Source organism: Drosophila erecta, unplaced genomic scaffold (genome assembly GCF_003286155.1).
Source record: "Drosophila erecta strain 14021-0224.00,06,07 unplaced genomic scaffold, DereRS2 tig00000055-arrow-pilon, whole genome shotgun sequence".
NCBI classification, from domain to species: Eukaryota; Metazoa; Arthropoda; class Insecta; order Diptera; family Drosophilidae; genus Drosophila; species Drosophila erecta.
In genome coordinates this window covers 19,088,061-19,113,511 of record NW_020825200.1, presented here as the reverse complement: position 1 = coordinate 19,113,511, position 25,451 = coordinate 19,088,061, and the positions used below count along the sequence as shown (strand labels likewise).

The following is a 25,451-nucleotide window of genomic DNA, read 5'->3' as shown; positions in this document are numbered from 1 at the left end:
CACCACATGCGAAATTCAGCCGCTTTTCGCGCCTTTCGCGAAAAATCTGGCACCGCTGACCCGAAATAAAACCGGCATCTCAGTTTCCATTCCTTACGCTTTTCTTCAGTTTTCTGAGATACGGATACATACACTAATTATTTTTCTTATTGGTTCCCAGTTTGGCTCTTAAGATTGCCAGTCATCCTTGGAAATAGACCAGTCGCGGTCATGGATTCACCTAAAGGCGAAACAGGATTCCTAGATAAGGTTTCACTGTACGGTAAGTTCTTGTAGTTAATAATAGAATTAATAATATAATATGTATTAAGATTTATAAGCCATTTATTTCTGCATGTGTATGTGCTAGCACATACATATATCATTTATATAAATATGAAATTTGTTTCATGTCTCATCTTCTAATTGGGACTCTTTCGATAAATTAATTTACATTCAAAGTATTTCAAAATATATGTATATTTTAAATGTTTTAAAAACTTGAAGTATGCTGTAAGCGAATGTTTCTTGGTCAATGAAGAAGATTTACGTATGGAATTGCAAGAAAATGAATCAGCTTCTTCTTCGATTCTTGTGTATGATATGAAAAAAGATACATTTATAATTTTATACTGACATATGTATATGCCAAAAACAATCTGGCAAAGTCTAAGATTTTAATTTAATTATTTAATTGCAATAATTTTTCTAACAATTTTTCGAGTAGGACCACTTCGACCACCGGAAATGATGTGACGTATAACAGATGGCCGGGGTACTAGAGGGTCACGAAAAAATTCTTTATTTCTTAAGATCTCGCTGCCTTGCATATGCTTGAATTTTTTGTTGCAAGAAAATTTTAGTATTCCAAGTGAATGATTTATTCAAGTTAGCTGGCATTATCGATTTGTAAGCACAATCCCCTTCAATGGGCTTACCATGATTGTATCTACAACTGCATTCCATCTACATACGTTGCGCAAATGTACATATATTTTTATTCAGCGTTGTTTAATTTTCTCCCATTTCCCGAAAACTCTGACCATTACCCAACAATTTCATTGTCAGCGCCTCCTACAGAAGACGAGTCCCAATCCACAAATTCTTATCTAAAAGATGGCGATCAATTGATCGAAAGTGGGATTATTTCCCATGATCTAATTGTTAAAAGCAATGTATTCGAGGATCCCACTATTCGAATGGGATTCGTCAGAAAGGTTTTTGGAATCCTTTTGGTGAGCTAGATCTGCTCAGTGTAACATTTTATAAATACAAATGTGATTCTTGCAGGTCCAATTACTATTCACATTGGCTGTGGTAGCAATATTTGTTTACCATCAACCGACCAAGGAATTCATACAGGAAAACTTCCTCTTAGTTTTGGTCGCCTTTATCGTCAACATAATCGTTGTGATCACAATGTTTTATGTACAGGACGTGAGGCGAAAGCATCCCGTCAACCTGATTTGCCTGACTCTTTATACCTTCACCATGTCGGTGCTCTTGGGAACCTTATCGAGCCTAATGGATTCTAACGTTGTAATCTCGGCCGTGGCTATTACCACAGTCCTTGTCATCGCTCTTAGCATCTACGCCGTGCAAACCAAGTACGATTACACCGCTGAGAGAGGGGTCATATTAACCTTTGTGATAATCCTCCTCGTTCTATCAGTGTGTGAATTTTTCATGCCAGATTTCGTAGACAGCTTGCCAATAGTTTGTCTATGCACTTTTATTGGCTGCTTCTTATTAATCTGCGATATGCAGTCGATAGTGGGCGGCAATCGTTTGGACCAGATGGATCCCGAGGAATACGTGTTTGCAGCTCTCACTCTGTACGTCGATGTAATTCGCATATTCATATATATCCTTCGAATTTTAGAGAAATTTTATTAGCAGAGCTAGTCGTAGTCACAGCTCTTGAAAATAACGTATGCCTTTCTTCTTGTTAAACATAACCACATGCAGCTTTACAAAAAATGTCAAAAAGTGCCGTTAACAAACCAAAGCTTTATCTGTTATTTGATATTCGTAATTCAGAATTTTATTAACTTACTTTTTGGCTCGTCTTGTTCTATGATAGTTACATTACATTTATATTTATATACTGTATATGTTTGTCTACGCGTGAGTAACTATAAAATACAATCACAAAATGTATGCCATTTGATGTTTTGATGTATTTACATTTGGGACAGTTAACTAAAGAGAGGTTTTTACAATTATCGACTCTCGCAGCAAAATCACGGGGACATAATATATTTTATTAAATAAGTAATTAGTGCTGCACAAAATTGTTGTAAGTATTGATAAACTGCGCATTTTTACGCCACGCCTAATTACTGTACTGCGTTCTGTTCATTTCTGATCTTTTCGTGGACGCCAATTGATCTGTTTACATCTGCTTAAGTGGGAATCGGGAATTGGCTACCCATTATCTAATTCATATCAAGAACTCTCATTTCCTTCGAAATACCTAGTAATCTCCGTTGGCTCCTGAGTGTATCTGCTTGTGGGGTATCAGTAGAAAAAGTTATATCAAATGCTTTGGCCACGCTCTCGTCCAGCTCGAATTTTAGGTTTCCCAATTCAGTCGTCCGTAAACGGATGGTCAGATGTCTCGCTGCTATTGCGCCGCCTGCTCTCCAGTATACGGGTGGCCTGCTCCAGGGTCTCCTTGTAGAAAATGTTTCGCGGACTGTCGCCGGGCAGCGAGTATTCAGAAGTGTCCATTTGGAAAGTGAGGCCCAACACGATGTTGAAGGCGGACGCATCGTAGCCGTGGCATCCAGAGTACCGGAACATGGGCTTCTTGTTGAACTTGCAGCCATTCGATTGGGCACCTAGCAATAAAACGAAACTATTATTATATTATTATTTATTTTGCCCCGCTAAGGTACATAGATTGTAAGAATGAAAGTCGAAACTCCCATTTTTCCTATGCTACACATCAAGCATCCTAAAAATAAACATGAAGGAAATGTATAGTCGAGTCTTATTGGATATCGGGTATTGGACATATCTACCACTCAGATATATGAGTAAAACAGTAAATCAATTTAAATCAATAATTTCTATGAACATTTCACTGAGCTCTTTTACACAGCACAGAATTCATAAAAAGGAAGTCTGCTAATAATGGCTAATCAATATATAATCGAATTATTTTAACATTTTTTTTTTGTGTGGTGTGGAGTGGTAAATGGGGTAAATTAGATAAACGATTAACTGGAAAACTGGCCTTATCAAATAGGAAAATATAAATGGGCATTAGGCGGCGGTAGTGTCACTTCTGTATGATGATGAAATGGACGTGGTATTGGTAATGGAAAAATCGGAAGTCCCGGGCATCGCTGTGCAATGTGACCTGCTGTTGCCCAACAGTTATTTGCAAAGGACTTATGAATTCGACATAAGCGATATTGGCCTACGACGGCGCCTAGTGCGCCGATTCTATGGCATACTAATTGTAGGTTATCCAGGTTCCATTTTAAATATAAAATGTAATAGAGTAAACTCAATATTGCAGCTACAGGTGGCCTGTACCTTGCCCTGCCTGGAGTTGTTTCTCAAATATCCTCTGCCTTACTACTTTGTGATGCCAGTATCCATGGTATTCACTGTGTTTCTGTATACGTGTTTTTACGTTTGGAGAGATTGGAGAAGACATTGGCCTTTCAACTACTTTGTACTGCTTCTGAGCACAGTGATCGGATCCTTTAATAGGAGCTTATATCTACTCAATCTGGTGGAGACACATTGGGTAAGTCAGAATTACTCAATTAGGATCAACACATTTGGTTAAAGTGAATAATCATGAATATAAATTAAAAAACTCTGCTTCGTTGCAAAATTTTAATTCAAATACTTTGACTAAAAAGCCAATGCATTTATCTTGTACATACTTGGATACTAGTGCTTTGTATTACAGGTATATATTTACCCAGCCATTCTGATTTTTGAAATCTTGGGCCTGATACTGTACTCCTCCCAGGAGCGATTTCGGTTTACTCAGATTCGCGGTATTTCCATAATCTGCCTCATCTTTGGGTTGTTTCTCCTGCTGGCCTACCGATTGAACAGGATGATGGAGGTCTTCTCAGCAATGTCCTGCACCGTAGAGGCGTGGTACATTATCTACGACACCCACTACATGCTGTGCGGTCGACATGGCTACAACATCGGACCCGATGAGTTCGTCTATGCAGCTTGCAACATACACTGCGATCTGCCTACGGGAATGTGGCGACTGATGAAGATGCTCTTCTTCAGCAAAATTGTGGAGGCTGTTCGCATGTTCCGCGAATGCTTCAGAACCGAGGTTTGCTGATGGAATCTTAGTTGGCATGAAAATTGTTTATTTTTCGATTTAGTATTACCTGTCAAAATTCTTTAATAAAGCCATTCTATCTCAAAACATGCCACTACTTTTTCAAGGCCTATCAAAATCAACGCCTAATCAAGAGCTTGCGTCTACGCATAAAATCTTAAGGCAGTCCGGCAAATATTTTAGCAGGACTAGAATAAACGCTGGATCAGAAAAAGTCTTAAGAATCATTAAAGAACCCCCGAAACCAGTGAAAGGAAAATTAACACATCTTGCCACACCTTTGGGTGATCCTAAAGGGGGCCTGCACTTGCAAGATACGAAGATTCCGAAGTGGAGGAGCTTCAAGACTCACATTAGCCAGCTTGCACGCATGTATACCCCTTACAAGCAGCAGTTGAAGTTAAATTCAAAATCAAAGAGAATTGTCCCTAGAGTGAGGGGAAAGCAATTTAGTGAGCGGAGGAAGATTAATAATAAGAAATTTTTTCCAATTAAGTCAACTAAAACCAAAAAATACAAGATCAAACCGCTAACTATTCGTCCGGTACCTACAGCAAGGTTACCTGTCTTAGGACTTAAACAGTTTCTTAATGGACTAATTAGCAGATATGTCTTTACTAAAAAACAGTCCAAAAATCTTAAGAAAAGAAGTCAATTTCATCGAAAGCCTAAGAAAATGTACAAGAGGGACATCATAAACAAATCGAAACTCTTCAAATTATCCTTACAACATCAAAAACAAAGGAGAAATGAAATCGAAAATAAACTGATTGAAGTGGTTCCAGTTCTGCGGGAGCTGGGTGAGTTTAAAGGTATAAGAAATCCTAAAAAGATGACGAAAAAAATGCACAGAACGATTTTAAAGAAGTTATCCCGAAGCGCCATTAATTTGCAAACCGAGTACAGAGATCTATTAAAGTACAAGTTTCAAAAAAGAGCAATAAAACGCGAAAAACCATCATTTCCTGAACCATCGAAGACACTAGCAAAGAGCAACAGAACAAAGGAAGTTAAGATGACAAAATCCCGGTACAAAGGATTTCATTTTAAGCTAGGCAAAGGACTAAAAGTCTACGATTATGGTTTCAAGCATCTCAAGAGGGGGAAAGTTTCAAAACAAGACGCTATCAATGATTCCAGAACACACTCACCAAGGGAGGCAGAAATTATTTCTAACCGCAAAGCCTTCCGTACTATGGACAAGAATCTGAGGACTTTCACTAGAGAAACTGCTACTAACATATTCCTTAACGTAAACAGACTCAGTGACAAGAAAATTAGCTCAAAGTCAGAACTTTTAGAGCAACTAAATCGATTAGAGACTTTAAGACATATGAAGAGTGAACACTTTGATTACTTTGAGGAATCTGTTTCGCCGTTGGGCTATGAGATTTCTGAAAAATTAAATAGAACATTTGCGTCGATTAAAAGAATAAATCAGTCCAGGGCGAATGCAGCACAGTTGATTTCAGACGGCAGAGATTCGCCCTTCGACTTCTTGACTTACGATGATTATCAAGTAAATGTTGTTCCCTTGGCCGAAGAGAAACTACAACCCCTTAATCATCGAAGAAAGAAACGCTCTAAAAGATTTTTCGTTCCCCAATCTGACGCAGGTACACAGACTGAAAACGAGTGTGAAATTTGCAATACTATGCAAAAATATAAGAAAGAAAAAATATCACCTTTGGTTATGGAAATGGCAATGAAAAGAAATTTCTTGAATCAACGACAATATTACATGGATAATCTTAAGAACAGAAAATGTAAAGCTCCAGATGTTTCTGGAAAAAGGGAATCGATCTCCAAAACTAAATCCAGTCAAAGCGATTATTACCCGCAACACAGAAATGTGTGCGTTAACAAAGATACCCATTTTTATTCTCGTTACCCCAAAATCATTTCCGAAACCTATGAGAACCTTAAATCTCCCCTCCGGTTTGATAACTACACACAAGAAATTTTTAGGGCTTACAAGGCACTCAATGTGACAAAAATACTATCACGATGTTATCACACACTTTTTGAAGCCGAGCAACGAATGAACGGAATATTTTCTAATATCTTTGATACTTAACAGAACATTTGTCGACCATGAAGTATGTGAATCTTCTACAAATGTACTAAATCAATGAAAAGCAGAAATGAGCATTTGACTGTATATAACGTATTCGAGATAACTAATTAAATAAGAAATTAGCATTCTCTTTGTTTGGATAAACCAATTGAAAATGAGCTCTGTGTTTAATTCGTAGAAGTGACAGGAGTGAACACAGAGTTCATTTTAGATGAATTCAAGGAAATGAACGCTTATTTCTATTATAATTTCACCTATGCAACTAAAAAGTGAGTATTGTTGACTACTTAGTTTGGGAAATGCCGGTCAAATAAAAATGAATTGTTCGTTAAAAAGGCAGTGTCACGTTTGCCATCAATCCCAATTCAGATGGTAATTACATAAATTTCCCTGATGTGAGTGCCATCAACGGAATGCCGTGCAAATGACTGTTATTAGTACACCAGTCCATCCCCAAAGGAGTGATTGGGGTGGTGGTTTGAACGTATGTTTGATTGATTTATATTGGGGTCAGTATGATGAACATTTCTAATGACAGTTTTCCATATACCGAAGCCACCACCCATCGCCGACTCACCGATTGGATCGATGCACTCAAGGGTGAGACAGCACTTCAGCCAGGGAAGCATGATCTTCTCAGTCACTAAGGAACTGCCCGAGAAAAAAACAGCGTCCAGGTCAACCATCCGAAGAAAGTTAAACTCCTCAGCTTTCGACTCAAAGTAGTCGAACATTTTTGGATGCGTCAGAGAGGATACTGCCGTCGCTGTGTTCCATCCAAGGATACCAGCGGACTTGACTCCAGCTTTTCTCGCTCCTGGATTCATAACGATGCTCTGTAGATTTCGCAGCTGGGCGGAACCTCCGCGCACACGCATATAGTTTTCTAAAAAGAGAACCGATCGGGCACGCATAAGACCGTCCTTAATTACAATGGGACGGTAGGCGTGCGTCCGCTGATCAGCGACAAAGGAGGGAAACTCCGACAGATCATATGTGATCACCGAGCATCGGCTGTTATTACAGTAGGAGCCCAAATCCCGTAGTTGCTCCTCGGAAACGCCCAAATCGTAGATTAGCAGGTACTCGCTGGGAAGCTTTGCGGCAATATTCTGGGCGAGCAGGATGGCCGATGCGACCTGGCCCTCAAGCACATAACTGACGATTGTGAAGTTGCTTTTTGTACCGTTGTACGGCGTCGTGATCCGCTTCCGCTGGCCCTTTTGATCTCCCGACTGACTACCGAAGGTAACAGCATCCTGTGGACGCCGCAGTCCCCGCAGTTCGCTGAGCTCCAGTTCCGCTTTTGTAGCCGGCGCTGAAAAATCTGTCTTTGGCAGCTGACCTGATGACCCGATGTCCGCCACGTTTTGCTGATCCAGCTGCTGCTGTTGGCCTGCAGCGTCATTTGGCGAGGTAAAGCCCAGAAGAAGCAAATACTTTGGGTCTATTTCGAGCTTCTTGCGTTCCAAGCCAACTCGAAGATTCTCCTGAAAGAAACAAATTACATTTTCATAAAAATAATATTTTTGGTTTATCCAACAAATAATCTAATGTTTATAATTTAACTTTCGGCAAACGGCTCCCAAAACTCATTCTTAGAAAATTATTTATGTCAGGCCAGATGGCGTTAATGGTCAAAAAATATGACCAGAATTTGCCTCGTCATAGGAGCAATTCTGAAACACACATGTAAGACATATTTCCATTATGGCCCTCTAGCACACTTCCTCTGTTCCGCAGAAACTAGCCCAAACAAATACCCAAACACAACGCAAAAATCAAATGAGCCGCACAATGGAACCCTCTCGTGCCGATGTCAAATTCTTGTCTATTATTTGTTTTACTGTGGCCAGAGTAAAGCGTGCCACATTCTCTGCCCCCAGGCACTGCCCCTCCTCCGCCAGCCAATAACTGGTGTCAGGTGTGCCCCACTGCGCACAGGTGAAAGGGCCGAAGGGGAGAAACGCTGGAATTAACCTGCGGCAAAAGGCAGCCGACAAAGCTTCAGGCTAGGCGCCAAACCCAAATCGCATGACAACCTTGCTCTACCGATAGCAACCACTACACTTGCATGGCAGTACACTAAAAAAAAAGCAGTGTTTCGCCTTTAAATAGTAAGATAGTATGCAATATTATATTATATTATATTATATTAATCATCCTTTTGAATAGTTTCTTGGTAGAATTTCTGTACATATCTGTTTTTAAGTGCCAACTGATGTTTTGCCCAAACTTAAAAACAGAAATATACAGAAATTCTACCAAGAAACTATACAAATATAAAGCAACTTACAAATAAATGAATACAAACATAGCGTTCTACGTTGCTTATACAAATTTCTTGCTGTAACTTTTTTTGAGTGTGCGTTGGGCGATGACTGTGATAGTGCACTTTTTACTCCTGAACTTTCCTCGAAATGCGCTCTCCTTCTGTTTTGTTAACGAACAACGAAAGATACTAGCTGACGTATGTATGTTGCTGAGTCGCAATTGAAACCGATCAGCTGCACGGCCTCCTGACCCAAGGACATTGGAGAATCACTCAACTCTTTCCGTGAGGCACTGCGCTTATATAACAAGCATATTGATTTTGTGCCATTCGGTGTTGTGCACTCTGCAGCACAGTGACGCCACCGGGGGATGTTAATTTTACCATTTTTCACATTTCACCGCTTTGCCACTGAGTAAGAACTGAATTCAGTGTCAGGAGCCTTGTTTGGGCAAAACATCAGTTGACACTTAAAAACAGAAATATACAGAAACTCTACCAATAAACTATACAATACCAGTTAAGATGGAAGATATTACACATGAGGAGCAAATCCTTATCCTTGACACCTTCCGCATTTTGGACAAGGAGAACGAGGGCGCTATAACTTCTAAAGAGATGGCGGTGGTGATTCGCGCCCTGGGTCGCCAGCCCAACGACGCCGAGGTTCAGTCAATGATCAATGAGGTGGACTCGGAGGGAAACGGATCCATCGAGGCTCCGGAGTTCTGCAATGTGATCCTGCGCAAGATGCGCGACACAAGCCACGAGGAAGAGTTGCGCGAAGCTTTCCGGATTTTCGACAAGGAGAACAACGGCTACATTACCTCCACCGAGTTAAAAAATGTGTTCACTGCGCTGGGCGTGAAGCCTAGCGACGAGGAGTTGGATGAAATGATACGCGAGTACGATCTGGACCAGGACAACCACATCAATTACGAGGAGTTTGTTAACATGATGACAATGCGTTAGCCTGCAAGTGAGTATTGTAGGGTAGCTTGATTTCGATCCCACAAAAGGGATGATATTATCTAAACAGCTTAATTGTGGGTTAATAACAGGTTTCACTCCCCCCTACAATTTTGTAACCATATTTTAATCATTCTTTTGAAATTCTTATTTACAAATTGTATGATTATAATATATTTTTCCCCCAGTAGGCGTTTTGTCGGCTTTCAGTAAATATTCTCTGTTCATTGTTGAAGGAGTTCACTAAAACAAAAACACTCAATTGTTCCAATACAAAAAACAAAACAAAAATTACCTTTAAAAAATGGGCAGTTTGACCGATGCCCAGATCGAAGAGATCCGAGAAGCATTCAGTCTGTATGACACGGGAAAGTCAGGATGGGTTTCCGTCCGACAGCTCGGCGGAGTAATGCGGGCCCTTGGAGAGAGTCTCACCGAGGCAGAGATTTATGAACTGGCAAACGAAAGCGACGTGGACTTTGGTGGCCAGGTACAGTTCAAGGACTTCCTATACGTGATGGCCAAGCGACTGGAGGAGCAGAACAGTCTGGTGTGCCTGAAGCAGGCCTTTAAGATCTTTGATCGGAACGAAGTGAACAGCTTTACGATTAACGAAATCAGAATGGTGATGACCAACCTGGGCGAGAAGATGTCCGAAGATGATTTGCGCGAGTTATTCCAGGACATTGATCTGGATAAAGATGGAAAGATCTCCTTCAACGAATTTGTTGCCGCCATGCGAAGCTAGGAAAAAATCGAAGTCACAAACTAACCACGAACCCCTTTCGAAGGAGCCTATCCCAGTCGCGTTTTCTATACGCCTAGGCGGCACCACTTAAAATTCCCACCAAATTCCTTTATGTTCTTCAGCACAGCGCCAGAAAGTCGGCAGTTAAACCTTGTCCCAAGAAGTCCAGTTGTGTGTGTCCATGTAGCACGGCGCGTGACTCCGAAACGGTCGCATGTGCCTAATGGCCGCTGGGGAGTGCCAGGCTATTCGAAAGGGTGATGGCGATGGGCCAGAGCAATCATAAAAACGAGCCACGCTGATTACGATGCCAATTTAAATATTTGACCATGCACTGGACTCGCTGGTTTCCTTTTGGTTTGACCAACATTACAAGTGGAATGATTTTGGGTTCAAGTCTTATCGCAGCTAGCTCTTTAAATTACCTTGATATCTATTGCCATTCTTAATACGCATACAACATAAATTGTTCATGACTCATTTGGCAACTTTAAGAGCACGCCTTGCTATTAAAAATTGTATCAATATTGACTTATAATTCCTAAGGTGGCAAGTTTTTCTGACCGGATTTAGAAATTTAAATGCGCTCTCATGCATGGATTTTAGATTTTAGAGATTTCCTGGATTCAGAGAGTCTTTTGATCGCGGTAATGGCCGCCTTTGCAGCTCCGAACTGCATACCAGTTTCGCCCATCTTCGAGAACTGTTTCCTGTGATGTACATGGATGAAATTGGGGCATTAGCTAGAAAGATTTCATCATTGCTTAACTAGCAATTAGAATGAGAATGCCTATTTGTAAAAGGGATCCCAACAATTAACACACAAAAATATTAATATTTCGTTATAGCTTAAATAAACAAAAAAATACATCGACTTCTTTAATTACTTTAATTCATTTACGTCCAACCTCAAAGCCCCCACCTCAAAAAATTAGTCGAATTACAGAAAACCTACATACGACTTATTCATGTTAATTAAAAGTCGAGAGGTCAGTCGGCTTCCATATTTTTCTAGCCGCTTTATGGATCATTTAAATAGGTTATCGTTCATCTACAATTTTATTGCATTACTCTGCAGGTGAGTGGCGGTTCGACATTGAACCGATGGCTATAGGGAATCAATAGCGCCTGTTTACTCCACACGAAGCTAAATATGAAATATGGGTAATCGCTGTGCAAGCGCATTGATAATGCCTGCGGTATTCTGTGTTATTTGAATCATCGATTAATGCCGGCCATTGAGAAAGTTGACACAATTTGTCACAAGTAGGACAGCATTATTATTTGAAATTATAAAAAAAAATATTCAGCAATTTTCTAGATATATTCCATAATTGGCTAATTGACTAAATAAATTTCAGCTTGACTCATATAGCAGTTTCGTTTGCCCACAGTTTAAATTCAAATTGTTTTATTCAATCCCAGCACCTGTTTGATTCCCACGAATCGAGCCTTCACAATATGACCTAAGGGTGGTCTTTAGCTATACTCGTATTTCTACATTGAAATTTGATACTACTTTTAGGAAGCCTCAGGAGTAGTTATTAATACATAAGCACGGTTTTAAAAATATTATATATAGTTCATAATAGAATGCTAATGGAAAAAACCATAGCTGTGCTATGAACATGTCTTAGTCAGAGAAATAATTGTGTATTCACATTCTCCTGGTCACTTGCTGGAAGTGTTCGACATGCATCAAGTGCTGGCAATCCACTCAATCACTTTAATAGTAGTTCTATATGCTAGCCTATATACATAAGTATGAAGTGCAATGTTATCAAACACATATCGTAGTTCGAGTTAAATGTGTATAGGAACTGCAGTAGTATAGGTATAGCAGTACTGGTGCAAACCAGTTAGGTAAAGAATGCATTTTCAGCTACTTACGAACAATGCATAATTTGTTGCAATTGTGGGAACTGGTTTACAAACAAAGTAGCTTTATATGCGTGGATCGTAGCTTTATATGCGAACGTATGTATATCCACCGTCGGGTGGAGAATGATTTTTATAAGATAAGTTTATCCCTTCAAAACAGCGGCATTACTAATTAATGCTTCCATTATCTCAGCTTTTCATGACAGCAACATGGTAGGTTTCTGTTTACCTGGCTGAGATAACAGCCAGTTGTAAACTTCGAAGCAAAGATTTTTTTTACGGCTCTATTAAATTTGGCTCTAGGAGTACGCGATGGGAGAAGAACCCACTTTGCTTAGCTACACATGCAATGCAAGGTGACGAATCTTTCTTTGCAATCTAAAAAGTTTTCCTGAGCCGCGAGAAATCCCCTAGCAAGGTCTAGGAGCAGTGGGTAACCGCAGTCCCCTCTGGTTACCCAAAAGCATTTCGTGCTGTGCAACCGGACTCCGACCGGAATCTAATTAGTGTAAACAGTAAATGCTCTGGCAAGCGAAACGTAAACACAGCCAGCACGGCCAAAAGTGTTCCGAAATAAGCCCGAAACTGGTCAACACCCGCTCGTCTTATGTGAGTGATGCTGATGACTTTCGGGTGACTGCCGGCTGTTTGATTTGGCCAAATTTGCCAGACAGCCTGGCGTATCTAGCTTTCGGCCCGACCAATAGGACGTGCCTTAATTTTGCTAAGAGCACATTGTGAGGAAAATAAGTAACATGTTGGTTGTTGCCGGGGGGCGGAACAACACAGGTCAAGGCCAAGTGTGATGTCAAGAGCCAGACTTTGCCAAAAGCAATTGCCAGAAAAGTCGTGGATATACATAGGCACTTCACTATCTACTGATAGTAAAAACTATGAATCATGGCTTTTTAAGCTACACCATGGCGATAAGTTCAAGCGCTTCGAAACTAAGAAACAACAAATGACAAACAGCGCACGCGGGTTTCAGTTTTTCCGATTTATCTGTGACAGTTTCAACGCACCAGCGCCAGATAATTGGTATTTAATACCCTTATCTAAGTCATTCAGTATCAGTGCCCGGAACTCAAGACCCCCAAACGTAAGTCAACTCACCTGGAACTCTTTGAACTGCTGGTGCGTCTGGACTACGATGTTCTTGAATGAGTCGTTAGGCTCTCCGGCTGGACCAAAAGCGATGAAAACGATCGTGGCGATTATCACTCCGATCAGTATCAAGATCAGGTGTTTCGTGCGCATGGCCGCTAAAATTGACTTTGACTTCGCCTTGTAGCCAATTTTGCGGGCAAAGATGCGCTTTAAAGTGAGTGAGGCCTCCAGTCTGAAGGCTATTGGCTTTCCTTTTTAGCCGAGTGGCAGAGTGTTGGTCTATTACACTGCGTTTGGCACTAAACCATCGTTCGATTCTTTGACTTGCCACGGAATTGGCCTATTGAGCATTTATTTGTTTATCTCGTCTTCTTCATTATGGCTGTTGATTCCCGTTGTCAACATTGTTGGGTGGCCTGTTGATTAAAAGTGAAAGAAGGCATCGTAGAATTGTTAATTTATCGTGTGCTTGATCTTTGTTACTTTAAGTAAAGTCAGTTTTATTCAGCATGCTCTCAAAAAGGATTTAGTATCCTCCTATGAATGAGGAATTCTAATCAAATATATTATTCAAAATATTTTATATTGTAGAATTTTGGTTACTGTAGGTAAACACAGTTTTATTATGCAGGCTCCCTAATATTAATATTATTACTAATATTATAATATTTTTGGATTTTGCTGAGGGTGAATCAGAGCTAGTTTCCTAGTTTAATGTAGAATACAGAAGAGGAGTATTTGCTTTAATATTTTTTAGCAGAATACACTAATTATTACTAATATTATTAATTATTATTATTATATTACTAATATTAATATTAGTTAAAATATTCCTAATGTTTTAGGATATTTCATCAATACATTATCACAAATCTAATTAAGACAAAAGTTAACTTTGAAATGTTGTAAAGTAAAAGCTTCTTTACTCAAACGACTTATATATGTATGTTCAGCCATCCTCCCAAAATGGACAGAGCGAAGTTCAAGAGCATTTGGATTGCATTGGTTTTTTTGCTTTCCAAAAAATACAATTTAAATGGTTGGTAATTGCATGCACTACACATGGTATGAATTCAATGCTAATTGGATATCGAGCCTATACGAAATAGTTTTAGGGGTACAATTTGATACTATGTAATTTTTTCATAATATGCCAAAGTATGGGAATGACGATTGTGAGCTATACTTATCCGTTTAAGAATATTAACTTTTTAAATGTATATACTTATACTTTTATTTTACATCTTATCACAATTTCTGTCATTCTAAAATGTAATGAACACTTGATTTCTTTATAGCTTTGAAATGTGAGAAGAACAGCGAAACATTCTTTAGGAAAACATTCAGTTTTCAGAAACATAAACATCCCTGATCTGGGGTACGAATAACTGCATCTGCTGAAAACTCATCGGCTTAATGGGGTTAATTTCTTGGCGAAGTGCCAAAAAGCAAGATGACGAGGGCAAGGTGAGGGCAACATAGCGATGTAGGTACGTATGTATGCACACGTGTACCTACATGCATATATTACAACGATGCAACAATGATATGCAATGTGCGTCGACTTACGCTTTTTAATTGGGCGCTCATCAAAGGGCAGCGGTTATTTACAGTTGCTTTTGTTGTTCGCCACGTGCAGTTGTTGTTGCTGCAGACTGGGGTGGTGAAAAGAAATTACCGGCGCAGCCTCCATTAAACTTTTCTGATAAGCTTACTCAACGCACGCACTCATACTCATGCACAGAACGACTTGTTGTTGGCCAAATACTTTTACATAATTTACAGTTCCTGCAGCTTGCGGATTTTACTTTCGGTTTCACATTCGCAACGGTAAATAAGACGTGCTTATCACGACGAGCGGCGCGGACAACAAACAAAACACTTGTATTCGCAGTTCAAAGGACGACTTCTCGAGCGCTCGTTGTCGTTGTCGATAGGAAACTGCGTTTTCCGTTTCCACCAGCTCTCCAAAAGTGGATATGCCAGATGCAACTCAATTTCACAGGACGAATTAATACGGAAAAGTTAGCAAACTGCGCCAGAATCGGTAACGCCGTGCGCGCTTGTGGTTCGCTGAAAGTTTTTTATGCAAATTCGTTGGGCGATAGAGGTGGGAAAGCGGACTGCAGGAACATCGATGACCGGTGAATCGATGTTTTTAAGGCTTATCGAATAATCGGAGGGGTGGGCTCAACCAGTGTTTTCAGGTTTCAAAATATTGTAAATTAAAATATGGTTTGGGTTAATTTGTTATGAGATTGGATTGGGAAAGATTAAGATTGAAACCTGATATTTTTCTCAAATGGCTCTCACATTTTATGAATTTATGTGAGTATAATAAAGCGTTGTGGGTAGAAAACTTTGATGTTAATTTATCGGTAATTTTTAACTTTTGTTGTCGACTATCGGATGGTTGAAAACTGGACTAATAAAACGTACATAGGAGAGTAATGTTTTGATGTACAGATATATATTATTTCTTTGTTAAAAATGTTGGTTGTGAGAGAAAAACTTGAAAGAAGTTTGGAGTTGTTAAAGAAATATGAATGGTTGTTGGATGCCTATGTACTGGTAAGTTTTGTCTATATATTTTTCTACAATATTTGTGCGGCTTCAAATTATAGGTTTTCCCGACCAAATTGATATATGTATGTATAGCAATTGGACATTTAGCTATGCGGGGGGATTTCTTGTCGCTAGACTTATTGATGAAGCTTCTGTTGGGGCTTACCGTCGAACTGAATTTTATCTTTGTTCCGTGGGAACTGCTTTTGAACCCCTTTATACAAGCTAAAATTCCAGCATTTTTGGTCCATGGGTCCATATTATGTACGTCCATGGGTTTGCCTTTGTTGATCCTGCAATTTCGCCCCTACAATGTTGCTTTGCGCCGTTCTCCATCATGCGGTTTATGGTGTTAAGACTCCTTACTGTATTGATATAACAATTTTTATTTTTAGGACTTTTTCATAGACAACCATTGGAGTAAACTTCCAGGGAATTGGCAGAAGCATTTGGAAAGCGTTCCGCTGGAGAACCTCGGAGAGTTGCTCCAAAATGAGAATCATGATACCCATCTGACATGGCCATTGGATCTGAAGGACCTGCAACAGGAGCTTAAGAAGCTCTGCATCAGCCGTGTACCGAAGCACCCGCCTGATGTTGGTAAAATCCCGTCAGTATTTTAACCAAAATCAGTTTAAAATATCTTTCTTCACTTAGAACTCCTTTCCTTGCTTACTTCTGAATCACCCCAAGCTGAAACACGTGTTCCTAAAACGGGTTAAGCCAAAAAAGCACCATGAAATCATTCGAATGGCCGAAATTTGTGCCTTAAGTCAAAAGAAGACTCCTGTGGACTTTATAGTGGACTTTGGGGCGGGTGTCGGACACCTTGCACGAGTTTTGGGCTACGGATATGGATTGCGAGTGTGCTGCTATGAGATGCAACCCGATCTCAACCAGCTAGCAAGAGAAATTGATTTAAAGGTGGAGTTCACGGCAGCAAAACACCTGTCACAAGATGAGACCAGACACTTTCAGCGACCAGTGCACCTCACACATCGTTTGGACAGCAGCACTAAACCAGAGCAGTTCATATCCAGCATTCGACTGGCCCTCCAGCTACCAGACGACAATTTCCGATTTGGTGTGATAGGCCTGCATCCCTGTGGTAATTTGGGACCGACACTGATGCGCATGTTTCTCTGCTGCCCGCAGGCCAAGTTCCTGAACTTTGTGGGTTGTTGCTACCAGAAAATGACCACCCAGGCAACCCATCCCAGGGAGCAAGTGCATGGGTACCCGTTGAGCAGTGTACTCAAAGATAAAAGCGGGTGCCAACTCAGTTACGAAGCCCGTGAGATCTCCTGCCACGCCATGGAGGTATATCACGATCGTCTGCAGATTGGGGATTACCAACACCTCCGCATACACTCCCTAAGAGCCGCAGCTGAGCGAATAATAGTGCATCAGTTTCCAGAGCTTCGGCACTGTGCGCTGCGAAATGTAAAGTACTCACCCGGCATGACGTTTCACCAGTAAGATTATTAATTCCTGAGACTTATATACAAATCTAAGACATGTTTTGCAGATATTTTCAGAAAGCCGTGCAGGGTACTCGCTTTGAAGTTCTGGACAGCCGAATTCTAAGTAACGATCAGACAGAAACAGATTTGGCCAACTGGCAACAAATAGTTTCATTCTACACACTTCGATTAATGATGGCTCCGCTGGTGGAGAGCATTATTCTTTACGATCGCTGCCTGTTTCTAATGGAAAATGGTATAAATCAACTTTTAAACGCAAACTATATCAAGTACTCAAAACATTTATCTTGCAGACTGCCAAGTACAGATAGAGGCCATATTCGATCCTCGCGTGTCGCCTAGAAACCACATTACCAGGGCCTTAAAGCCATAACTTTAGTAGGGTAGAATTACCCTAATCTGACCATATATCACACCAAAGCGACATAACCGTCTAATCGTTATCGTTTAATGCTATAGGTGTATCACAACACTGACTTTTGCTTTTATGTGTTTATTTTTATAAAGATAAGGTTAATAAATCTTTGAACGTACATAATGAATATTACCGAATATTATTGCGCTTACTTGTAGTAGCCCTTCTCGGCCGCCGCCTCCACGATGGTACGAATGGCAGTGAAGGCTTCGCTGGCCGTGGGCTGGATCTCCACGGCGGGCAGGATGAACAAGTCTTGACTATCTGGCGGACCACGCAGCTCGAAGGTGTAGGCAATCGGAATACCGCCTTCTGAATGCGCCCAATCCATGCTACCGCCGCTCGACGGATATATGGTCTCATACAGACTACCGCTCACGTAATCCCTACCACTCTCCGCCTTGATTGCTGCCGATGCCTTCTTGCCAAACTCCTGCAGGTCATCGTAGTTGGACAACCGCTCCTTGGTGTAACCATATGGGAACATTAGCATTTGAGAGTAGGAGTGAAGAGCAATGTATGTCTTTATTTGCTCTTTGCCCACATTTGCGCGAATGAACTCAATCAAGCGCTGTGTCTCCAGTTCGCTTCCAGCGGAGGGTCCAGCAAAATCGTAGCGGGTGGGATCGCTGCTAGATCCTGTCGAGTTCCAGTGGTCTGGGTAATTCCTGTTCAGATCTACCCCACGGCAGGTACCAAACAGCTGACGGTTCTTGCGCCACATTCGGTCGTGCTCGAATGTGTACTTGTAGCCATCGGGATTGACGCATGGGAAGATAATCCAGTTGTACTCGTTGGCCAGTTTTTGAACCTTCGGATCTTGGGAGGTCAGAAGCTGGTTGATAATGTAAGTTGCAGTGGCTGGTGCAATCCACTCCCTGGCATGAATTCCACTCTCAATGAAGATGGCCTTGTTATTATTATCGCTGGACAGCTTGACGCCCTTGATTGCGTTGCCCTGCGTGCTGCTGCCCATATCTAGTACGGTCACACGCGTTGGGTACTTCTCGGCCATTTTATCCAGCCACTCGTAGATGGTCTTCAGGTGAAAGAAGTGCTGCCAGTCGAGCTGGGAGGCATCAATGCTTTCCGGTAGAACTTCGCCCAGATTGCGGTCGATCTTCTCCTGAAAGTTGTAGGTCTGACAAGGAAATTCACGTTTAGTACACATGCAAGTAATTTTTAGGTTAACATTTCTAGAAACTCACCAGGATTCGATGCTTAACCTTGTAGGTCTTCAGCAGATCAGCGATATCTGCCACGCGATGAGCCGCAACCAGAATGGACAACTTCTGGCCAACCTCGCGAGCATGGCCGATGAATGTGAGGCTGTCACTCTGCTCCTCAAGCTTCTGGAACAGTTCAATCTGCTCTTGATTCTCAAACTCCACGTTGTAAATGCGGTAGTTGTCGTAGCGGGCCTGGTCTGGAGGAATTCCGCTGCAGCCGGCGTCCGTAGCTGGACACATTCCGCTATCCAAATTAGTACCGCTCGCTGCCATCGCCGCACAAAGAATGACTAACCATTGCGTTCCGATCTGCGGTGCTAGCATATTTATAATTTTGTTTTCAATTTTTCCACTTGGCGTGACAGAGAACGAGCGAGAGGCGGCGAGAGGTAGTTTTTGCTTTTGCTATCAGCGAAGTCGTAAGAAGGGGCGGCTAGCGGAAAGGGCAGGAAAACCTGAAGTTCGTTCACAGCTGTGCGACTAATCCAGGGTTTCAAGCAAGCAAATTTCGCAGAGACAAACATATACGTTATGACCGTCATAAAACAATTCCGCGAAAAGTATCCTATTTCAATAATATGTACCGGAATTTACGATAATACATTAGGACTGGATTACAGAGAACGCTGGCCAAAAAATTACTGTACATAAACATGCTATACATACATACGTATTTTAAAATTGATTTACAACTAGCATGTATAGTATTTTCTATAATTTGGTATTTTTAAATTACCGTAAACTGTATACTCTTTTTATATGCTATACATACATATATCGAATTTATTAATATATTTCACATTTTTATTGTATTTAATTATACAAATAAAAATCAATGGAACTCTTAAATTAAATTTAAATTATTTAAAATTATTTTCTAACTATTGAATTGAATATCATAGTATTTTTTAATCTTGATGGTATTACTTTGAAATAAAAAGATAAAATTAGTATATATCTTAGTACAGGTATGCATGTACATGCATACATACATATGTATGCAAGTACTGCGTAAAATCAATCGAATCGGCAGTTTTATAAAAATAAACTTCTGTTAATGCTCAAAGTGGAAATACTTTAAAACTTAACTACTTCTTTTTGCCCCTGCCCAAGGTAAGAGTGTGCGATCCATTGGCCAGCTGGAGCCTGCGACGCTGCAGCTCCTGGCAATCCTCTTCCAGCTGCCGACGGGCCTCCTCCAGTTGGGCCTTTTCCTCCAAATGCTCCCGCTTTAGCCGGTCGAACTTGGTGTGCAATTCCTTCTCATTGTCCTTCAGCTCGTTTTCTTTCTGCTTTACCCGCTGTACAAACATTTGGCGCACTTCCTCCTCCTTGGCCTGCAGGCAAGCTAGATGATCGGATCGCTTCGACTCGAAGGTCTGCTGGAAGGACACCGGCTGGTTGTTGCTGTCGACATCCACAAATCCCATTTGTTGTAGGCGTCGCTGTCGGAAAAGCTCATAATGGCGTGTGTGAGTCAGTTCGCGCAGATCCTCCATGTTAGTGCGTATGAGCATCTCGCGCAGTTTCACAAAATCGCAGTGCGTCTCGTTTTCTATGTGCACCGCTCCCCATGGATATTGGCGGGCACGAACCTGCTTTCCCGCAACCTTTATGAACTCCGTACTGCCAACGACGGCAAAGGGGAGATGACCGTTCATCGAGGCATTGGTTTCGGACACTGTTTCGTCGTCCACGGGAAAGTGGTAAATGCTCACATTGTTACGCCGTAGTTCGTCCATTATCCGTTCTTTGAACCCTGACAATTCCGACTTGGAGATGGTGTCAGCCTTTGCGATCACGGGAATGATGTTCACTCGAGTGTCCAGTTGCTTCATGCACACCAAATCCATAGCTTTGAGACCATGGCCCGTAGGACAGATAAAGTACAGGCAGGCGTGAACGCGTCCATCATGAGCACTGGCCATCGCCCGCTGTATCTTAAGTTCTTCCTGCAAATACGCTTCGAACTGGCTGTCGACGTACTCCACCAAAGCCTTGTAGCTGTCCGCTTTATTAACCTGATCGCCGTATCCGATCGTATCACAAACGGTCAGTTTCAAGCGGACGTTGCTCTCCTGCAGCTCGTAGGTATTTGCCTTCAGCTTCACATTGGGCAGGCTGTGCGGGCTCGGTGTGGATCCAAAGCTGGTATTGAACAATGTGTCCATGAGGGTGGATTTCCCGAGAGCGGTCTCGCCGATGCACAGGATGTTGAAGCTAAAGCCATTCTGGACGCTCTTGTTGACCAGCTGGTCCGGTAGAGTATCGAACCCCACGTGACCGCCCAATTGAAGCTGCCTTGGGGCTTTAGTCACCACCTCCTGCGTCTTCTTTTCAGTCAATAGATGAACCATGTCGTTATTGCTTTCGTTAGAACAATGCCGCTACCAAGCAACAAGCGCCACTTCTTATACCCGGAAATCTCGTATGTGCAGCCTGTTTAAACCCCGGTTTTTTTTTAATAAGCCCTTTGGGTTTTCCAGCATCTGGTGGTATACGAAGAATTGAACTGCATCGAAGAGTTTTCTACCTGTGCTTCTTTTTACCTGCAGCCTTTACGATTTTGAATGCAGTACCGCCTCAGTTGTCTATCGAGGCAGTTCTGCCCGATTATATCGACTTATAGCCATAAACACTTACACAGCCAGTGTAAGTCGTGTAGATCGCGGTTTCTTTATCTCACATGCTCAAAAGAGGCTTAGAACTACAAATAGTTAAGAGCTGATACTTAAACGGATACAAATCGTATTATTATTCAAAAATTCACCGAAAAATATTACCGAAAATAAAAACATATTAACAACTACATTGGGAATATAAGTATATAAGTAATGCATTATAATGAATCAACCGTTTGGCTATAAATAGCTAAATATGGCTCGATAACTTGAACGGGACCAGCACTGCAGATAGCAAACACTTATACATAGTTATCGATAGCAGCACTCCACTTTCGACGCATACAGAATTTGCAAAGCCGGAAAAAATTAAAGAATCGGTGGATTATCCTCGATTTAATAGTAAACTAGCACTTAAAGAAACATCTGAAATAGCCGGAAGTGGTAAGAACTGTAAAAACGATCTGAATTGCTCGGATTTTCGAATATTTCCGCTTGAAGCGATTTTCTTTGTCTTCGGGGCGCCGCCATTTTCTTTTCACCTGGCTGCCGCTTGTTATATTGCTATTCGCTAGTACTTTCACAAAGTAAATCTCGAATTTTTCGCAGAATCCCCGGATCTAGATTGCCAGAAAGTTCTCAGGCAGCACAAACCGAGTTAAAGCGCACCGGAATAGCCGCCCATGAGTAGTCATCGAGACGGAGCAGCAGCCGATCGAATCACAATCAAAATTCACAACATGAAGCGTAGCGCCTCGCGCTCCCCGGGCCCGGCCTCCAGGAGCAGTTTGTCGCGCAACTCGCGAAGCATGGGTCGGGGGTACGATAACGGCAGCGGTGTGCCTGGCGATTCGCCGGAGCGCCTTTCGCCGGAGCGTATGCGACGTCGATTGGACCGTTCGCCGAGCCGTTATGGCTCTCCGCACCGGGAGCCCTACATGCGTGGTCCTCCGCCCACAGAGCGACCAGCTGGCTACAAGGTACTTTGCGTCAGCGCACTGCCGCCGAAGGCTCCGGACGATTTCATCGAGGAGACGCTGTACCGCGAGTACAAGAAGTTTGGCGATTTTAGCGTGCGACTGGCGCACGATTTGGATGAACGGGTGGCTTACGTTTGCTTTCGAACGCCTGAAGATGCACGCGAGGCGAAGCACCACAAGCCGCGTCTGATTATCTATGACAAGATGGCCATTGTGGAGCCGGTGTATAAGTCCACAACCAGACCGGAGTATAGGTGGGATTCCTTTTTATAGATATTTTGTGAGCCATGCCTAATCTTATATGCCTTGCAGACCACGCGGGCACTCAATGTCCCCACCGGACTACGAACGTTACCACTACTCGCGGTCCCCCATGGGCCAAGGTGTTCCGTTGGATCACCGTCGACCTCCGATTGATCCCTACGACCGGTACGGTCCTCCCCATATGCATCCGCACGCAGTCCATCCCCGTGATTACCGCCCATTACACCATGACTATCCTCATCCACCACGCGGACCACCTCTACATCGAGGCGGCCATCCGCATCACATCCACGGCCATGCGCCGCCGCATCAGTATGCACCAATGAGGCCATTGGCACCACGCCCACACGCTCCCTATGAAAAGCCTGAGAGCAAGAAGGACAAGTTCCCCAATTACTTACACCATGTGCAGCCTGAGGATGATCCTCTGTCTACGCGAACATTGTTTGCAGGAAATCTAGAGGTTACCATCGCCGACGATGAACTGCGTCGCATCTTTGGCAAATACGGAGTTGTAGATGACATTGACATCAAGCGCCCGCCACCGGGTACGGGGAATGCGTTTGCGTTTGTACGTTACCAGAACTTGGATATGGCTCACCGTGCGAAAATCGAATTGTCCGGCCAGTACATTGGCAAGTTTCAGTGCAAGATCGGATATGGTAAAGTGACTCCTGCAACTCGTATGTGGATCGGTGGCTTAGGTGCCTGGACCTCTGTCACTCAGCTGGAGCGAGAGTTCGATCGTTTCGGCGCGATCAAGAAGATTGAATACCAGAAGGGCGAGCCGTACGCTTATATTCAGTACGAGACAGTGGAGGCAGCGACGGCGGCGGTAAAGGAAATGCGAGGATTCCCATTGGGTGGACCCGAGCGTCGACTGCGTACGGACTTCGCTGAGTTGCCCGGCGCCACACCGGCAGCACCTTTCAAGAGCTCCAAGCCGCCATATGATGAAAGTGCGTTGGAGTACAGACGTCCGGAATATGATCCGTATTATGAAGAGTCCGCGGGCTACGCTCCGCGCGGTGGCTATTCTCCGTATCCACCTAGGGGTGGTTACCGTGGACGTGGTGGATATCGTGGAAGAGGAAGAGGCATGTACCATTACCACAACGATGTGCATAGGCCCCCGCATCCGGGGTCCTTGGCAGGTTCCTCTTCATCGGTCCCCCCTCCCGGCGGAGTGGACGATGAGTGGCGACGTCCGCCAGGAGAATCCTACGACAGGGGAGCCCGCTCCAGCTCCCGGGAACCTGGTGTAGAACGCTCTCGTTCTAGATCCCCATTAAAACGGGCTCGCTCTCCCGGTTCCGACTCGGACAGCTCGACTCGTCGCAACGACGCCCTTGGATCAGCTAGTACGGTACCAGAGGTGGCGCGCAAGTGCAGCACAGTGTGGACCGGAGCTCTGATCCTCAAGAGTTCATTGTTTCCAGCCAAGTTCCATTTGACGGACGGGGATACGGATATTGTGGAGTCCCTGATGCGCGATGAGGAGGGCAAGCATAACCTACGTATCACTCAGCGATTGCGTTTGGATCCGCCAAAGCTGGACGACGTGCAAAAACGTATTGCATCCTCATCGTCGCACGCCATTTTCATGGGCCTAGCCGGCTCCACAATCGATACTAATTGCGACGATGCCAGTGTGCAGACTCGACCACTTAGGAACCTGGTTTCCTATCTGAAGCAGAAGGAGGCGGCTGGCGTGATCTCGCTGCTGAACAAGGAGACGGAGGCCACTGGGGTGCTATACGCCTTTCCGCCCTGCGACTTTTCCACAGAGCTGCTAAAGCGCACATGTCACAGTCTGACGGAGGAGGGCCTAAAGGAGGACCACCTGGTGATTGTGGTGGTGCGCGGCGGGACGGCCTAAGCTGGAGTGGCAAGCGACGATGAGATGAGAGGAAAGTGCTGGACAAACTGGAGGTAATAACTAGCCACAGTGCTCAAGGAAAAACTCCGCCACATCTAATTATAACATAGCAGCCGTAGTCGTATCTTAGTTCGTCCTCTCCCAAGAGGAGGACAAATGGGGCCACATACATGCAAGGGACGTGTATGTGGCTCCTCCTAGCACCGCACACACACACACACACACACATGATGCACACATACAGAGACAGAAGCAGAACCGAGGAGACTTCACCCACACCTCATGACCCAAACCCGTATTAATTAACCATTAATCAACCTTCTTTTGCAGACAGGATCTCTCTTTTGGTTTTATTTCAAGTTCTCGATGTGTTAGTGACAGTGAAGTTTATACATATTTTTCATTATTGTGCTAAAAAGTTATGATTGTATCTAAACCTATTCATACAAATTTTCCAGTTTTATTATGATAAAGTGTACAACAGAATGAAAACAACACGAGTAAAAACCAAACATTTTTTAAAAACTCCATTCGAGTGTCCGCATATGATCAACAACTAGTGCAAAATAATGTCGATGAAAAGTTTTTGTGTTCCTTAAAATTGATTTTCCATTTTGATTTGTGTTACGCTGATGATTTCGTTCTTTCGTT

General features: G+C 42.7%; 9 protein-coding genes across 13 annotated transcripts; 6 read left to right on the top strand and 3 right to left on the bottom strand.

The window, feature by feature from the left end:
• Nucleotides 1-147: 147 nt before the first annotated feature.
• On the top strand, nucleotides 148-4,350 carry LOC6540853 (protein lifeguard 1). 3 transcript variants are annotated; one of them, XM_001970514.3, is made up of 3 exons: nucleotides 148-262; nucleotides 985-1,214; nucleotides 1,270-1,883. In XM_001970514.3, the coding sequence occupies exons 1-3, from the start codon at nucleotides 211-213 to the stop codon at nucleotides 1,873-1,875; spliced, it is 888 nt and encodes a 295-aa protein (XP_001970550.2). In that variant the 5' UTR covers nucleotides 148-210; the 3' UTR covers nucleotides 1,876-1,883. The 3 variants fall into 3 exon arrangements, with proteins under 3 accessions (XP_001970550.2, XP_026835484.1, XP_026835483.1); XM_026979682.1 differs by lacking the exons at nucleotides 985-1,214; nucleotides 1,270-1,883 and adding exons at nucleotides 3,509-3,742; nucleotides 3,911-4,350 and having other exon boundaries at nucleotides 203-262; XM_026979683.1 differs by lacking the exons at nucleotides 985-1,214; nucleotides 1,270-1,883 and adding an exon at nucleotides 3,509-3,800.
• Nucleotides 1,994-15,529, bottom strand: LOC6541761. The gene is made up of 4 exons (XM_001970509.3): nucleotides 14,933-15,529; nucleotides 13,370-13,779; nucleotides 6,964-7,876; nucleotides 1,994-2,822 (listed from the first exon to the last, which is right to left on the bottom strand). Exons 2-4 carry the CDS (start codon nucleotides 13,511-13,513, stop codon nucleotides 2,569-2,571), a joined length of 1,311 nt encoding a protein of 436 aa, XP_001970545.1. The 5' UTR covers nucleotides 13,514-13,779; nucleotides 14,933-15,529; the 3' UTR covers nucleotides 1,994-2,568.
• On the top strand, nucleotides 4,358-6,643 carry LOC6540857. Its single transcript, XM_026979681.1, has one exon. It carries the CDS (start codon nucleotides 4,398-4,400, stop codon nucleotides 6,384-6,386), a length of 1,989 nt encoding a protein of 662 aa, XP_026835482.1. The 5' UTR covers nucleotides 4,358-4,397; the 3' UTR covers nucleotides 6,387-6,643.
• LOC6541083 (calmodulin-2/4) lies at nucleotides 9,100-10,093 on the top strand. Of its 2 annotated transcripts, none has more exons than XM_001970511.3 (2): nucleotides 9,100-9,637; nucleotides 9,819-10,033. In XM_001970511.3, exon 1 carries the CDS (start codon nucleotides 9,184-9,186, stop codon nucleotides 9,628-9,630), a length of 447 nt encoding a protein of 148 aa, XP_001970547.1. In that variant the 5' UTR covers nucleotides 9,100-9,183; the 3' UTR covers nucleotides 9,631-9,637; nucleotides 9,819-10,033. The 2 variants fall into 2 exon arrangements, with proteins under 2 accessions (XP_001970547.1, XP_026835485.1); XM_026979684.1 differs by having other exon boundaries at nucleotides 9,139-9,637; nucleotides 9,816-10,093.
• Nucleotides 9,924-10,871, top strand: LOC6542827 (calmodulin-1). The gene has a single exon (XM_001970510.3). It carries the CDS (start codon nucleotides 9,932-9,934, stop codon nucleotides 10,373-10,375), a length of 444 nt encoding a protein of 147 aa, XP_001970546.1. The 5' UTR covers nucleotides 9,924-9,931; the 3' UTR covers nucleotides 10,376-10,871.
• A 227-nt stretch (nucleotides 15,530-15,756) lies between the features above and the next one.
• On the top strand, nucleotides 15,757-17,934 carry LOC6541447 (protein RRNAD1). Of its 2 annotated transcripts, none has more exons than XM_001970508.3 (5): nucleotides 15,757-15,934; nucleotides 16,324-16,524; nucleotides 16,586-17,403; nucleotides 17,457-17,647; nucleotides 17,706-17,934. In XM_001970508.3, the coding sequence occupies exons 1-5, from the start codon at nucleotides 15,854-15,856 to the stop codon at nucleotides 17,783-17,785; spliced, it is 1,371 nt and encodes a 456-aa protein (XP_001970544.2). In that variant the 5' UTR covers nucleotides 15,757-15,853; the 3' UTR covers nucleotides 17,786-17,934. The 2 variants fall into 2 exon arrangements, with proteins under 2 accessions (XP_001970544.2, XP_015014740.1); XM_015159254.2 differs by having other exon boundaries at nucleotides 16,324-16,528.
• Nucleotides 17,890-19,773, bottom strand: LOC6541169 (zinc carboxypeptidase). The gene is made up of 2 exons (XM_001970507.3): nucleotides 19,036-19,773; nucleotides 17,890-18,968 (listed from the first exon to the last, which is right to left on the bottom strand). Exons 1-2 carry the CDS (start codon nucleotides 19,378-19,380, stop codon nucleotides 17,976-17,978), a joined length of 1,338 nt encoding a protein of 445 aa, XP_001970543.2. The 5' UTR covers nucleotides 19,381-19,773; the 3' UTR covers nucleotides 17,890-17,975.
• Nucleotides 19,774-19,926: 153 nt separating this feature from the next.
• On the bottom strand, nucleotides 19,927-21,724 carry LOC6543191 (septin-2). The gene is made up of 2 exons (XM_026979631.1): nucleotides 21,606-21,724; nucleotides 19,927-21,545 (listed from the first exon to the last, which is right to left on the bottom strand). The coding sequence occupies exon 2, from the start codon at nucleotides 21,411-21,413 to the stop codon at nucleotides 20,145-20,147; it is 1,269 nt and encodes a 422-aa protein (XP_026835432.1). The 5' UTR covers nucleotides 21,414-21,545; nucleotides 21,606-21,724; the 3' UTR covers nucleotides 19,927-20,144.
• Nucleotides 21,725-21,931: 207 nt separating this feature from the next.
• On the top strand, nucleotides 21,932-25,341 carry LOC6541356 (RNA-binding protein spenito). Its single transcript, XM_001970505.3, has 3 exons — nucleotides 21,932-22,121; nucleotides 22,287-22,911; nucleotides 22,970-25,341. The coding sequence occupies exons 2-3, from the start codon at nucleotides 22,361-22,363 to the stop codon at nucleotides 24,798-24,800; spliced, it is 2,382 nt and encodes a 793-aa protein (XP_001970541.2). The 5' UTR covers nucleotides 21,932-22,121; nucleotides 22,287-22,360; the 3' UTR covers nucleotides 24,801-25,341.
• Nucleotides 25,342-25,451: the final 110 nt, after the last annotated feature.